A 12,016-nucleotide genomic window follows, 5' to 3' on the forward strand; every position below is an offset into this window, starting at 1 on the left:
TTGTATCACGTATGGAAGAAGAAGTGCTGATGGGTGAAATACTGTAATGCAGTACAAAGAATGCTGGACCTGGGATTCAGATTCTAGATCCAATGCTGTAAGCTTGGGCAAACACCTGATCTCTCTAAATCTCAAGTCTGTTAGCAGTAACACAGGAAGTACTGCCTTGACTACTTTACAGGATTATATATGTTATTTTTAAAAATAACAGCTAACATTTACTGATACTGTTCTAAGTGTATTATAGGTATTTTTTCTCATTTAATCTTCACTTAAATGTTGATCACTGTGCTAGTCACACAGCCAAAACATGAAAGGAGAGGAGCCTGGATTGAGCCAGACATGGCTGCCTCCAGAACAGGCACTGTTTTTGTTTTTGAACATACAAAAATAGAACCAGACTCTTTATGTCTGATGTCTGACTGATGATAGATAGATGTCATGTTTCATTTAATTAAATTTTAACTTGCTTGAGTATGTCACAATGGTGCTCTGTGAGGTCTGTAGCCCAAGGCTGGTGGGAACGGTGAAAGTCCCACTGAAATTCTTGGTCAGGAGCCCAGCATTGTATACTTCTACAGGTGAGATGGGCACTATTAACAATGTCTGGAAGTCCACAATGGAGAAAGTGAGGCTTGTACTGTGGCTTTAATATACACAGAGACATTTGTAACCTTGATATATATTTTGAGCATCTGTGAAGCCAGAGGTTCTCATAGCCATTTTCCTCAAAGAGGAAAACCTTGGGTAAATAATTGCTGTTGCTGTCATTGGTGGAACCAGATGACTAAACCATGGCAATGGCTCCAGAGTCTATAAAAATGCACAGATGGAGCCAACTGTAGGCTAGGATAAGATGACCCGCTGAAGTTCATCTAATTTTGCTGAGCCCTGGACCCCACTCTCTGATCAAGGATGTCTGGATTAGGCAATGAAAAGGAGGAGCCCTTCAGGAAGTAAGCTTCATCACATGTAATTCTGATGTTGTGCATGAGGGGTACAAACTCCCACTGCTGTTCACTTGATCCTGAAGGGCTCCCCAAGTAGCCACAGGTCCAAGAAAGGGGTGAGCTCCTCTAGCACTTTGTCAACTAGTAACGGACTGAGGACAGAAGAGGCCACCTTTCTTTTAGGTGTGATACTCCAGAAAGGGCCAGACTTAGCTCTATCTTGTAGCAGGGAGGCCCTGGTAGCTGGCCTGGGCTTATAGAATGCTGCCTCCATGACCCAAAGAACGACGTGGAACTTCACAGGTTCAGGACCTGTGAGAACCTATTTCTAGGAGAGCTCAGTATGCACTCTGCAACCGCTTCTCTAACTGTGTACAGCATGGGACTGAGGAGGGCAGTTTCTCCCACCAGAATCCACGGGCAACTTCTGACCATCACAAGCGGTCTAGGGATTGAAGGTGTGAGAGGAGGCTCCTAGAGCTTCTACAGTGAGTGATTCTCTGGAGGGGACACTGACGGAAGTGACTGTTCGCTTACATCTGGACAGATTCTAGAGCCATTTATTGAAGGGGGCCCCAATTCAAGACGAGCCAATTTGTAACAGTATACATAGGCTTAAGTGAAATTTGTAAATGAGGAATATGCTGCCTCCAGATCCCAAAAAGGCCTAAAAGATACTGGGCTTGTTTTAACATTGTGGGTATAGGGAGGCTCTGTTGCAATTTCCTCACAGCGTCAGAGATACAGAAGCCCTCAGCTTACCAAGTAATTCTCAGGAATTCAACTGGGGTGGCAAAGCCTTGAACAATGTACAGGTATATGCCCACCCCCTTTTTTTTGAGCTCCTGTGTGAATATTTGTATGTCTTCAATGAATATGTGAAATGAATCTCTTCAGAGGTAAATATCATCGATGTGATGTTCCATCTGTGCTCCTGGAAAAAGTTGGATGTGGATCTAGCCAACAAAAACTGTATGCAGTGGTAGGGCTGCGGAAGAATTCCACCAGCAGCCACAGGTAGAGAGACAGCGCGTCCCAGGTAGAGAGACAGCGTGTCCCTCTGAAGGGGAAGGCGAACTGTAGCTGTTGAAAAAGGCACTGAACGGAAGAACCTATTAGTAATGTTCTGACTGCAAAGTATTTATCAGTTGCTGACCGGCTGGGCGCCAGAGTTGGCCAAGCAAAGCAGCGCAGTGACAGACGAGGGCTCTGAAAACCATCAAATGCCCAATCACCTAAGGTCTCTAGGAACAGAGTACATGGCTATAGTTCTAGGACTGACTGCTCAAATACAAGAACAGAACCAATTTAATTCTATTTCCATGGACTTTTTCTTCATCAAATAAGTGGGCATGGTGAGGATTCTACTCCAGGGCATCTGACATTTTAGTAAGCATTTGAATAGGGATAAAATTGTAATCTGGAGAACACATACTGACCTCTGACCACTGAAAGTGGATCCCTTTCTGGCTTTCATGCTGGGTGACAGCCACAGAGCTCACACCTGGCTTTTGTCCTTCATGTCAAGGATATTCTGGGACTGTTTGGAACCCATGTGACACTGGTTGTTAATGAATTTAAATCTCACACGGCCCAAATAAGTTTTATTTTTCAAAGATAATTCTACCCAAGTTGCCTTATAAAAAGTGGAAGTCCTAATTTTGATTTAAAAACTAACTGAGCATTTTAAGTTTGTGAAGTACTCTGCTAGTGCTTTCAACATAGGTTCTAAATTCTTACACCTCTGGGAAGCACTGTGCCCATTTTCTACATGAGGAAACTGAAGCTCAAGGAGTCTGACACTCTTTCTTAGCATCACAAAGACTGCTGGTGGTGGAGACAGGATTTAAACCTCAGTCTTCTAAGAAGTCTGGATCCTTCCACTAATCCCTCACTGGCTTAAAATGTGGGCAATAAGAAAACATTCTTAAAGAACTCAACCTCAAAAAGAAAGGAAATCTTTATAAGAAAAAGATACTCTAGCTAATTAATTATTTTCTGAAAAGCTATGGGATATTAACTGTTACCACTTTCCTAAGTCAAGATAACTGGAAAAGGAAGGGAAACACACCAGTGAGGTACTTCTGTGATGAACAAAATGTCAGTCTTGAGTTTTACCATATACTGAAATCACAGCCAAGATGAGCCACGCTGTCCATTCTGGAAGGTACTTGATAAATACCAGGGCCATGAGGGCACTGATCATGATAAGATATGCCTGCTGGAGTCGCAGAGGCCCTTTCCAGTGAATGGCAATCATTCCCACCACACCAAAATTCCAGATCAGGAGTGCAACAGTAACGTAGTCCATGGCAACATTGTAGGTTTTAAACACTTCCCTGAAAAAAATTAAACAGAAATCTAAAAATATTTATGTACACTAATTTTCATCAAAACATTATTCAGAATTATGATTCCCTCAGATTAGATATTCATAGCTTATCTTCATATTTTTACCATATCTTTTATCAACCTGTGCTATTTAACAGTTTTCTTTAAATTCACTTTTTCTCTCAAGTTGAGCTTTCTTTAGCAGAAAACTCTGTATCATTCATATAAATAGGAAACCAGTATCACAGGTCATAGCTGTAAAAGTAAGTACAAAAACTAAAAAAAAGGCCACATGTCACTTAAAATGCCATAATGGGTGGGGCGCCTGGGTGGCTCAGTTGGTTAAGCCTCTGCCTTAGCCTTGGGTCCTGATTCCAGTCCCAGGATCAAGCCCCATGTCCAGCTCCCTGCTCAGCAGGAAGTCTGCTTCTCCCTCTGTCTCTCCCCACCTATTGCGTTCACACTGTCTCTCTCAGATGAATAAAACCTTTAAAAATAAAATGCCACAACAGAAAGAAACCCTAGTTTTAAAATACCTGAAATTAGAAAAATTAAACATCCACAATACATTTCATATGGCTAGGACACAAGATGTTATTTTTGTAAAATGAAATTTAGTGCAGCCATGAAAAAAAATATATATATTTTATAATACTAACCAGTCTTAAGCATACCAAGTACAAACTATGTATGGAAATGATCATAATTTAAGAGTATTTCATCAACAAAGTCCATGGGTTTAAGTGACAGTTATATAGCTCAGAGTTAATTCCTGAAAACCAGATTAAGTATTTCACCACTTACCCCAAGTAAATGAATGAGAAAAAGAACAGCAACAACAGAGATGAAATAATAAGCCAGGCATGAATGACCTAGAAAAGAAAGCATTTCAATATAACTAACAGATCCCATATCCTAAAGGAAGGCAAGTTTCTTACTTCAAAAATAATATATTATTTCTGTGAATGTTACTCTTTTCAAATGGCAGAACTCAAACTGACTTTGGGATCAGTGCATACTTATACTGAAACTCTTTGCTACCAAACTACTCAGAATAGAAAATAGAAAATTCAGCAAGACATATACACACACTTATTCCTTTAGAAACGTGAAGTTTTTAAGAATTTTTTTTTAAGATTCTATTTATTTATTTGACAGAGAGAAATCACAAGTAGTCAGAGAGAGAGAGAGGGAAGCAGGCTCCCCGCTGAGCAGAGAGCCCGACGCGGGACTCGATCCCAGGACCCTGAGATCATGACCCGAGCCGAAGGCAGCGGCTTAACCCACTGAGCCACCCAGGCGCCCTAGAAACGTGAAAGTTTTTAAATAATGCATTCTAAAATAAAGTATCAACAGAGCCAATAGTCAACATTTAAAGCTTAAAGCAGCAATAGTTTCAATGGAAAAATTCTGTTGTATTTTGGAAATAAACAGAAATAAATTGAATAAAATAAAATTCAATGAAACTGAAAATCACAGTCCATTAAATGACTTACATATATATACATTAAATGTATTTTAAAAAGTAGGCCTTTTAGGTTATATAGCCATTTTAATTTTTTTTTAATTTTTTTTTTTTAAGATTTTATTTATGTATTTGTGAAGTGTACAAAGCAGGGGGCGTGACAAGCAGAGGAATAAGTAAGCTCTCAGCTGAGCAAGGAGCCTGATGTGGGACTCAATCCCAGGGTCCTGAGCCCAAGGCAGATGCTTAACTGACTGAGCCACCCAGGCACCCCCCAAAAATCATCTCTAAACTGGAATATTATTTTGTCATTAAAAAAAAAAAATCATCCACACCCATCTCCCAGATCCAGTTGTTCCAATAATCAGGCTCTAACCTATCAAAATCTAGTTATGATCAAAATACATGTTAATTTTCTCTTTGGTTTTCTTCTGGTCACCCAAGGTGATCTGTAATTATTAATTCCTTTTAAAAGAAAAGATTTCTTAAAAATTCTTGCTGTCTCTTTTTCTTTAAAACAATTTCAGGGGCACCTGGGTAGCCCAGTCATTAAGCGTCTGCCTTCAGCTCAGGTCATGATCCCAGGGTCCTGGACTGACTCCTGTATCTGGCTCCCTGCTCCATAGGAAGCCTGCTTCTCCCTCTCCCACTCCCCCTGCTTGTGTTCTCTAGCTGTATCTCTGCCAAAACAAAACAAAACAAAAACAAAGCAAAAACTTAAGAAAGAAAGAAAGGGAGAGAAAGAAAGACAGACAGAAAGAAAGACAACTTCTTAAGTGGTACAATTAGGGAAAAAGTTAAAAGAATGCCTTTACACAGAAGTTGGTATTCTTTGGACATATGAATATTCTAAACTGACTATCTGAATAAACAAAGTTAATTTCTGGTGTTCTTTCACAAAAATCTCCCCTAATTTATTATAAAAAATTTCAAGTGGTGCCTCAGTCAGTTAAGTGTCTGCCTTCAGCTAAGGTCATGATCTCAGGGTCCTGGGATCAAGGTCCGCATCTCCTTTTCCCTCTGCCCCTCCCCCTGCCCCAACTCCCCACTTGTGCGCGCGTGCGCGCTCTCTCTTTCTCTTTCTCAAATAAATGAAAATCTTCAAACAAAAAAATTTTTTCAAACACACATCAAAGTTTAAAGAATTTTACAGCCACCATTCACATTTTGATATACTCACTTTGTAGCATTTCTATCCATTTCTCCTTTTTATTTTTAATACATATCAAAGTAAACTGAAGACACCTGCACATTTCCCTCTCAAAATATTCAACTTTAGCAAAATATTCTATAGGGAGCCCTTACTCTATTTTATCAGCAGAAAACCCAATAAAGCTTAAGCAGAAAGGAATCTCCCTGCATGCTCCCCACCCCGCTGTGCTTACAAGACTCAGCTTCAGAGATAATCCAGGTTATAAAACTCAAAAGTAGATGAAATATTACAAAACAGAAAAGCTTTACAAAGTGGAAGATGTACATTGGTACTCCGTATTAAGCTCGACTTAAAGGTCAGAGTAAATACTGAGTATTAGAAATTCTCATTTTTCTTTTTAATTTTTAAAATTTTTAAATTTTTTTTTAAAAAGATTTTATTTATTTATTTGACACACACACAGAGAAATCGCAAGTAGGCAGAGAAGCAGGCAGAGAGAGACAGGGAAGCAGGCTCTCCGCTGAGCAGAGAGCCAGATTCAGGACTCGATCCCAGGACCCTGAGATCATGACCTGGGCTGAAGGCAGAGGCTTAACCCACTGAGCCACACAGGTGCCCTAGAAATTCTCATTTTTCTTGAGAAATGCTTGTTACCTTATTTTTTTCAGCAAGAGAGCATGGGGATTGTGTTTATTTTAAGAAAGCACTTTTCTGAATACAAAAGTAACATACATGTATAACACTGAGAAGCTAAAGAAACACTAAAGGAAGAAAACCATTCCCACTGACCAGTGACAACCAATTAACGTATTTTTTCAGGCATTCTTTTATTACAGACACATTCTCATGCCACCAAATACTTTTTGAAAATACTGATTTTTATAAAATGAGAGTCCTTAGTCTTTTGTGTGGGGCCTCCCAGCTGCCTAATGCTATTGATGGGTGAAAATACAATTTCTAAATGACTAAATTATAATATTCTACGTATATGGATGAACCCACAATTTTACCTTTTCTTATTTATTTAGCTTTTTTCTTATTTATTTAACCTTTTCTTATTCCGTATTTCTTATGGAACTTATGGTTTTCTACTTTATTCTAATTATAATTTATGCTAGGATAAAAATCCTAGCATACAAATATTTTTCTGCATTTCAGATTCTTTCTCTCAGATACATCATGAAAGCAAAATTATGGAATCAAAAAGTGTACATTTTTTCTAATTACTATTGATACATATTGGCTTAGTGACTTCACAAAAAAAACCCTATATTAATCTTCACCAAGTCAATAGATGAAATATCTTAATTTATTATTTTAATATGTTTCTGTTTTTACCATTGAGGAAACATATATACACACATCTATCTCTCTCTCCTGGCCATCTATATTTCTTCTTTTTTTTTTTTTTTAAAGATTTATTTATTTATTTATTTGACAGACAGAGATCACAAGTAGGCAGAGAGACAGGCAGAGAGAGAGAGGAGGAAGAAGGCTCCCTGCTGAGCAGAGAGCCCGACGCGGGGCTCGATCCCAGGACCCTGAGATCATGACCTGAGCTGAAGGCAGAGTCCTTAACCCACTGAGCCACCCAGGTGCCACCTGGCCATCTATATTTCCTTTGTAATTCTTCTGGCTTGGGTTTTAAAAAATTTCTTAGAATGTTCATAATATTTTTTATGATGTTTTAAAGTAATCTCTACACCTAAGGTGGGGCTCAAACTTACAACCCCGAGATCAAGAGCTACATGCTCTAATGTCCTATAATGTCCGTGTTCATAATTTTCTGAATGATTTATAAATGCTCTTCATATTACAAAGATATTAAATGCCCTCTGTCTGTAATAATGGCTTTTGGTCACCGATGTTGTGATTTTCTGAATTATTACCTGAATTCAAAGCCTCTTCTGATGATGACTAAATAGCACTTCCCCTTTTTCTAGAACATCAGGTGGTAAAACAGACTTTTCCCTCATCTTGCAAAAATCCCTAGTTCAGCTTTCTTGTGCTAAAAGCTCTGAAAGCAAAGAGCCCTGCTTCAGTACAGAACAGCAAGCATCTCCTCTAAACCCTGAACTGTCAAGGCCAGAAATCGCATGGCTTTAATAAGTTACATAGTTCTGTCTCTAACCGTGATATGTAAATAAGCCTTTTCAGTTCTACCTTTTTCAAGTTTGTTCGGTCTTTCAACTTCTTGTGCTTCTCACAGACATTGCACAACCAACCACTGACAATAAATCCTTCAGGTTTATTTCCAAACAGGTCCTGGCAAGTTTCTGAATTTCTGACTCAAAAGCTCCTTTTATTTTGGAGTAGAAATCAAAGTAAACAACTTGTTCCTATAGAATTGGCTGTGCCTGCTAAGACTTGAACTTAATGTTAACAAAACAATATGAACAAACAAATGTGGAAATGTGGCTGAAAATAAACCCTTTTTAGACGATCTAAAATGAGACGTAACTAAAAGATGCATAAAACTGACCAAAATATATCAAGACAGGTTTGAGGCGCCGTGGAGCGAGTACACATCTCCCCTCTCTTGCCGAATGCAACCATGAGAGCTGGCCAGAATTCGTGCAGCCGCTAGGTGAGGACTCTGACAAGTGAAGAGTCAGCTGGGCTGGGGAACTGGAAGTGAGTTTAGCACGTTTTCCCTCCAGTTCTAGCCTCCTCCATCAAACTCACTGCAACCCCAAATGGGCATTGGCAAGATGGTGGGAGCTCTAGGAGAAGTCTACTTCTGGATAAGCAACAGGAAAGAGGTCTCCTAACACCAAAAAAGAATGCAAAAACCTCACTTCACCATCTTCTCACATCCAGCCATCAAACAGTCCTGCGGGGGTGGTACTGAGGGTTGCAGGAGCCTAAAATTCTGAGGGAGGGGAAGCTTTCTCTCTAACTGGAGGAACGGTAGTTCCCCCAAAGTGGGGCAGATGGCACTTGCTTTATTTTTCTCTCTGCCCTACCACTTCTTGGCACTGTCGTTGGTAAAATAAAACCAGCTCTCTGGCTGGAGGAATGGAACAGGGACATCCAAAAGAACCAAAAAGTACCAGGGAAATCACAGAAAGGAAGGCTCAAGAAAGCAAACTTATAACTGGTATGAATTTATGGGCTCATCCTTAAGGGGTGCAGGTGTGGGTATGACTCTAAACAGAATACAGACTCCCCATAAAATGCGAAGAACGAAAGTAGCATATAATCCAGATAAGAGTCACAAAGTGAAGGGCACCCAGGTGGCTCAGTCGGTTAAGTGTCTGCCTTGAGCTTAGGTCATGATCCCAGGGTCCTGGAATCGAGCCCCACATTGAGCTCCCTCCCCAGTGGGAAGTCTGCTTCTCTAACCCTCTCCCCACTTGTACTCTCTAATAAACAAATAAAATATTAAAAAGAAAAGTTACAAAATGAGTCTAATAAAGCAGAGAAGCAGAACTAGCAGGTAAACACATATATGCAGAAAAAGTAACTGCCATGAGGATATTTCAACAGAGGTAGGAGGATGCTCTGCAGCAGGGTTTACAGCATCTGCTCTTCGGTTTTCTAAGTATTGATGACTACCTCCCATGATCATAGACACCTTTGTCTTCAATCTTTTCCACTTGCTAATGTCAGACTGCAGATGGTCATCACTTGGGTTAACACTTCCACCCACTCAAACGTTCAACAAGCGGTTAAATTGTGTGTAATTTTAAAGTTTGTCCACACTGGAACGGTATTTGATCTTACTGGTAATTAACCAAATGCAAATGAAGGCATTTTGTTTAGCTTATAAAAATTAGCACAGAACTTAAAAAATTCAGTGCTGTGAAAGGTTAAGGTAAGACAGTCTCATTCACTACTAATGTTAAGTACAAATTGATCCTATCATTTTGAAAAAAGGAATTTTGCACACCATGATAATTAAAAAAAATATAGATGGGGCACTTGGGTGGCTCAGTCAGTTAAGCATCTTTGGTTTGGGGCTTGATCCCAGGGTCCTGGGATCAAGCCCCATGGCGGGCTCCCTGCTTAGCAGGGAGTCTGCTTTTCCCTCTCCCTCTGCCCCTCCCCACCATGGCTGATCTCTCTTGTTTTCTTGCACTCTCTCTCAAATAAATAAAATAAAAATTTAAAAATGTAGATAATTTGCTCCATAAATTCTGTGTTGAGGATTTTACCCTAAGGAAATAATGTGAAAAATTAAAAAGGCTCCATAAAGGCATTCATTGTTTTTTAGAGTAGTAAAAAAATGGATATGACTTAAATGTCCAACATCAGGGAAAATAGGGTAAGTAAATTAAAATACACTCATTGAGTCAAATGTTACATAGCCTTTAGACACATTTTCTGAGGATTTAAATATGGAAAAATGCTTATGCCAAAGTAAAAGTTAAGAAAGGACACATATTTATTAAACATTTTATTTTAACTATGTTAAACATATACAGACATAAGTACTAGAGGGGAAAAGAGTAGACTTCAATATCTAGAAAGTTATCATTTATTTCTTTGAGAAAGACTTGTAATAATTTGTGATTTATGAGGCATGCACCTGAAATACGGCAGGTGGCTAAAATTTAAGAGTGAATCCCTTAGTGAGAGGGTGAGCTAAGGGAGCAGAGGCCGGGAGGGTTGGGCCTGTGTCTTTGCTATACAATCTCCCCCGCCCTCATTTCCCAAGGAAAGAGCTAGTGCTACTGAAGGAGAGACAGTGAGGGAATGCATGGCTCCCAGTGTAGAAATGGGAATATAACCAGTCACCAATGAGTTTAACATCAGTGTCTGAAGGAAGCTCTAGTGGTCTGCACTCAGGAAAATCTGAAATTTTTAAGTTATATTACTTTATGGGGACAATTATATCCTACAGTACTATTTGCGAATGAGGGAATTCACAAAGGTCTTAGGACTTAATCTGGAATGTCCTAAGCGTACTGCAAATCAATCAAAATGTTAAAAACATTTAGAATATGATAAGAAAAAAAATTTTCCCCCATAATGTCTTTTTGTGTTTTTAAATGTTCTACAATAAGGGGGAAAAGTAAAAATCAGTTCTAGAATATAAAATTCTTTTCTCTACTGGACCAAGTACGGTGACAGGAAAACCCAGTCACAAAAAGAACATGCTGGAAAGCAAAGTTCCATGTCTCATGCTCACCTTATAGCACCTGTATTTATAGAGAACCACCAGGAGAATAGTCATGACAACAATGACGCTGATCATGATAGCAGCATTCAGAATTGAGTGCAGGGCTCTCTGCCCCACGGTTTCTGTATCTTCCGTGAATGGGGTATAGATTCTGTAATAAAATACAAAAGTGCGAAGTAAGTGTTAATGGGTATCTCAAACCACAACCCTCTCCAACACCAGTTTTAGTTCCTTGATTCAACTGATATCTTGTGACTTTTCTCCATCTCAGCAATCTCGCCAAGAATTTCAGCTAAGAAAGGTAGCTATACTCAAGTTCTTATATACAAGTTGTTCAAAACAAAAGGAGAGATCTCAAATGTGGAGAGGTGGACTTTTGTGAGCCAGACACTGGCTCCATCTAGTGGATGCTTTACACTGAAATCATTACTTACCAAATGTTCTCTCTCCACAGCTTATTAGTGATTTGTTTAGAGAACTGGATTCTACCACAGGAACTACCTAAGCTATAAGTACTTGTCAAAGGAAGGTGGCTTATATAATAATGGCTTACAATTATTTTTTTCACTCACAGGGTAACTACAATTGGAGTTGTTTTAACATAACGTCACATACCCATCTTCCCCTTGGTTTCTCATTCATATAAACACACTTTTATTTCAGGTTCCAGCGTTCCCAGCTAAGAGACTTTATTTCTGACTCCCTTACAGTTAGGTGTGACCATGACACAAAGTATGGCCTATGAGTTAAAAGCGGATGTGTTGTGTAGAACTTCTAAGAAAGGCATTAATTCTGCTGGGAGATATGTCTTAGATCCTTTTCTCCCTCACCACTTCCTGCTTCCTGTTGTCTGAATTGAACAGGAAGTTCAGCACCAATAAGGAACTGGGGCTCCAGTACCAATAAGGAACCTTGAATAGCCTAAAGGATAGAAGCCAAAGGAAAAGGAAAGAAGAAGCCCGAGTCCTTGAGGAATGTGAAGACATACTATT

At 39.3% G+C, this 12,016-nt stretch overlaps 1 protein-coding gene and 1 long non-coding RNA gene across 6 annotated transcripts in view; one reads left to right on the forward strand and one right to left on the reverse strand.

The window, feature by feature from the left end:
- The window catches only part of PSEN1 (presenilin 1), a 72,989-nt gene that overhangs the window by 24,311 nt on the left and 36,662 nt on the right, over positions 1-12,016 (reverse strand). For all 5 annotated transcript variants that reach the window (XM_004754831.3, XM_004754827.3, XM_004754830.3 and 2 more), the window contains 3 exons: positions 11,034-11,175; positions 4,086-4,153; positions 3,069-3,289 (listed from right to left, as the gene is read on the reverse strand). In XM_004754831.3, the coding sequence (XP_004754888.1) occupies positions 3,069-3,289; positions 4,086-4,153; positions 11,034-11,175 (431 nt within the window). The remainder of the gene's footprint in view (positions 1-3,068; positions 3,290-4,085; positions 4,154-11,033; positions 11,176-12,016) is intronic.
- On the forward strand, positions 513-2,083 carry LOC106006045. The gene is made up of 2 exons (XR_001179899.2): positions 513-581; positions 1,850-2,083. It is a non-coding gene; the product is annotated as an uncharacterized LOC106006045 (long non-coding RNA).

This window comes from Mustela putorius, unplaced genomic scaffold (genome assembly GCF_011764305.1).
Source record: "Mustela putorius furo isolate JIRA1106 unplaced genomic scaffold, ASM1176430v1.1 tig00000129_pilon_pilon_pilon, whole genome shotgun sequence".
In the NCBI taxonomy this organism is placed as follows: Eukaryota; Metazoa; Chordata; class Mammalia; order Carnivora; family Mustelidae; genus Mustela; species Mustela putorius.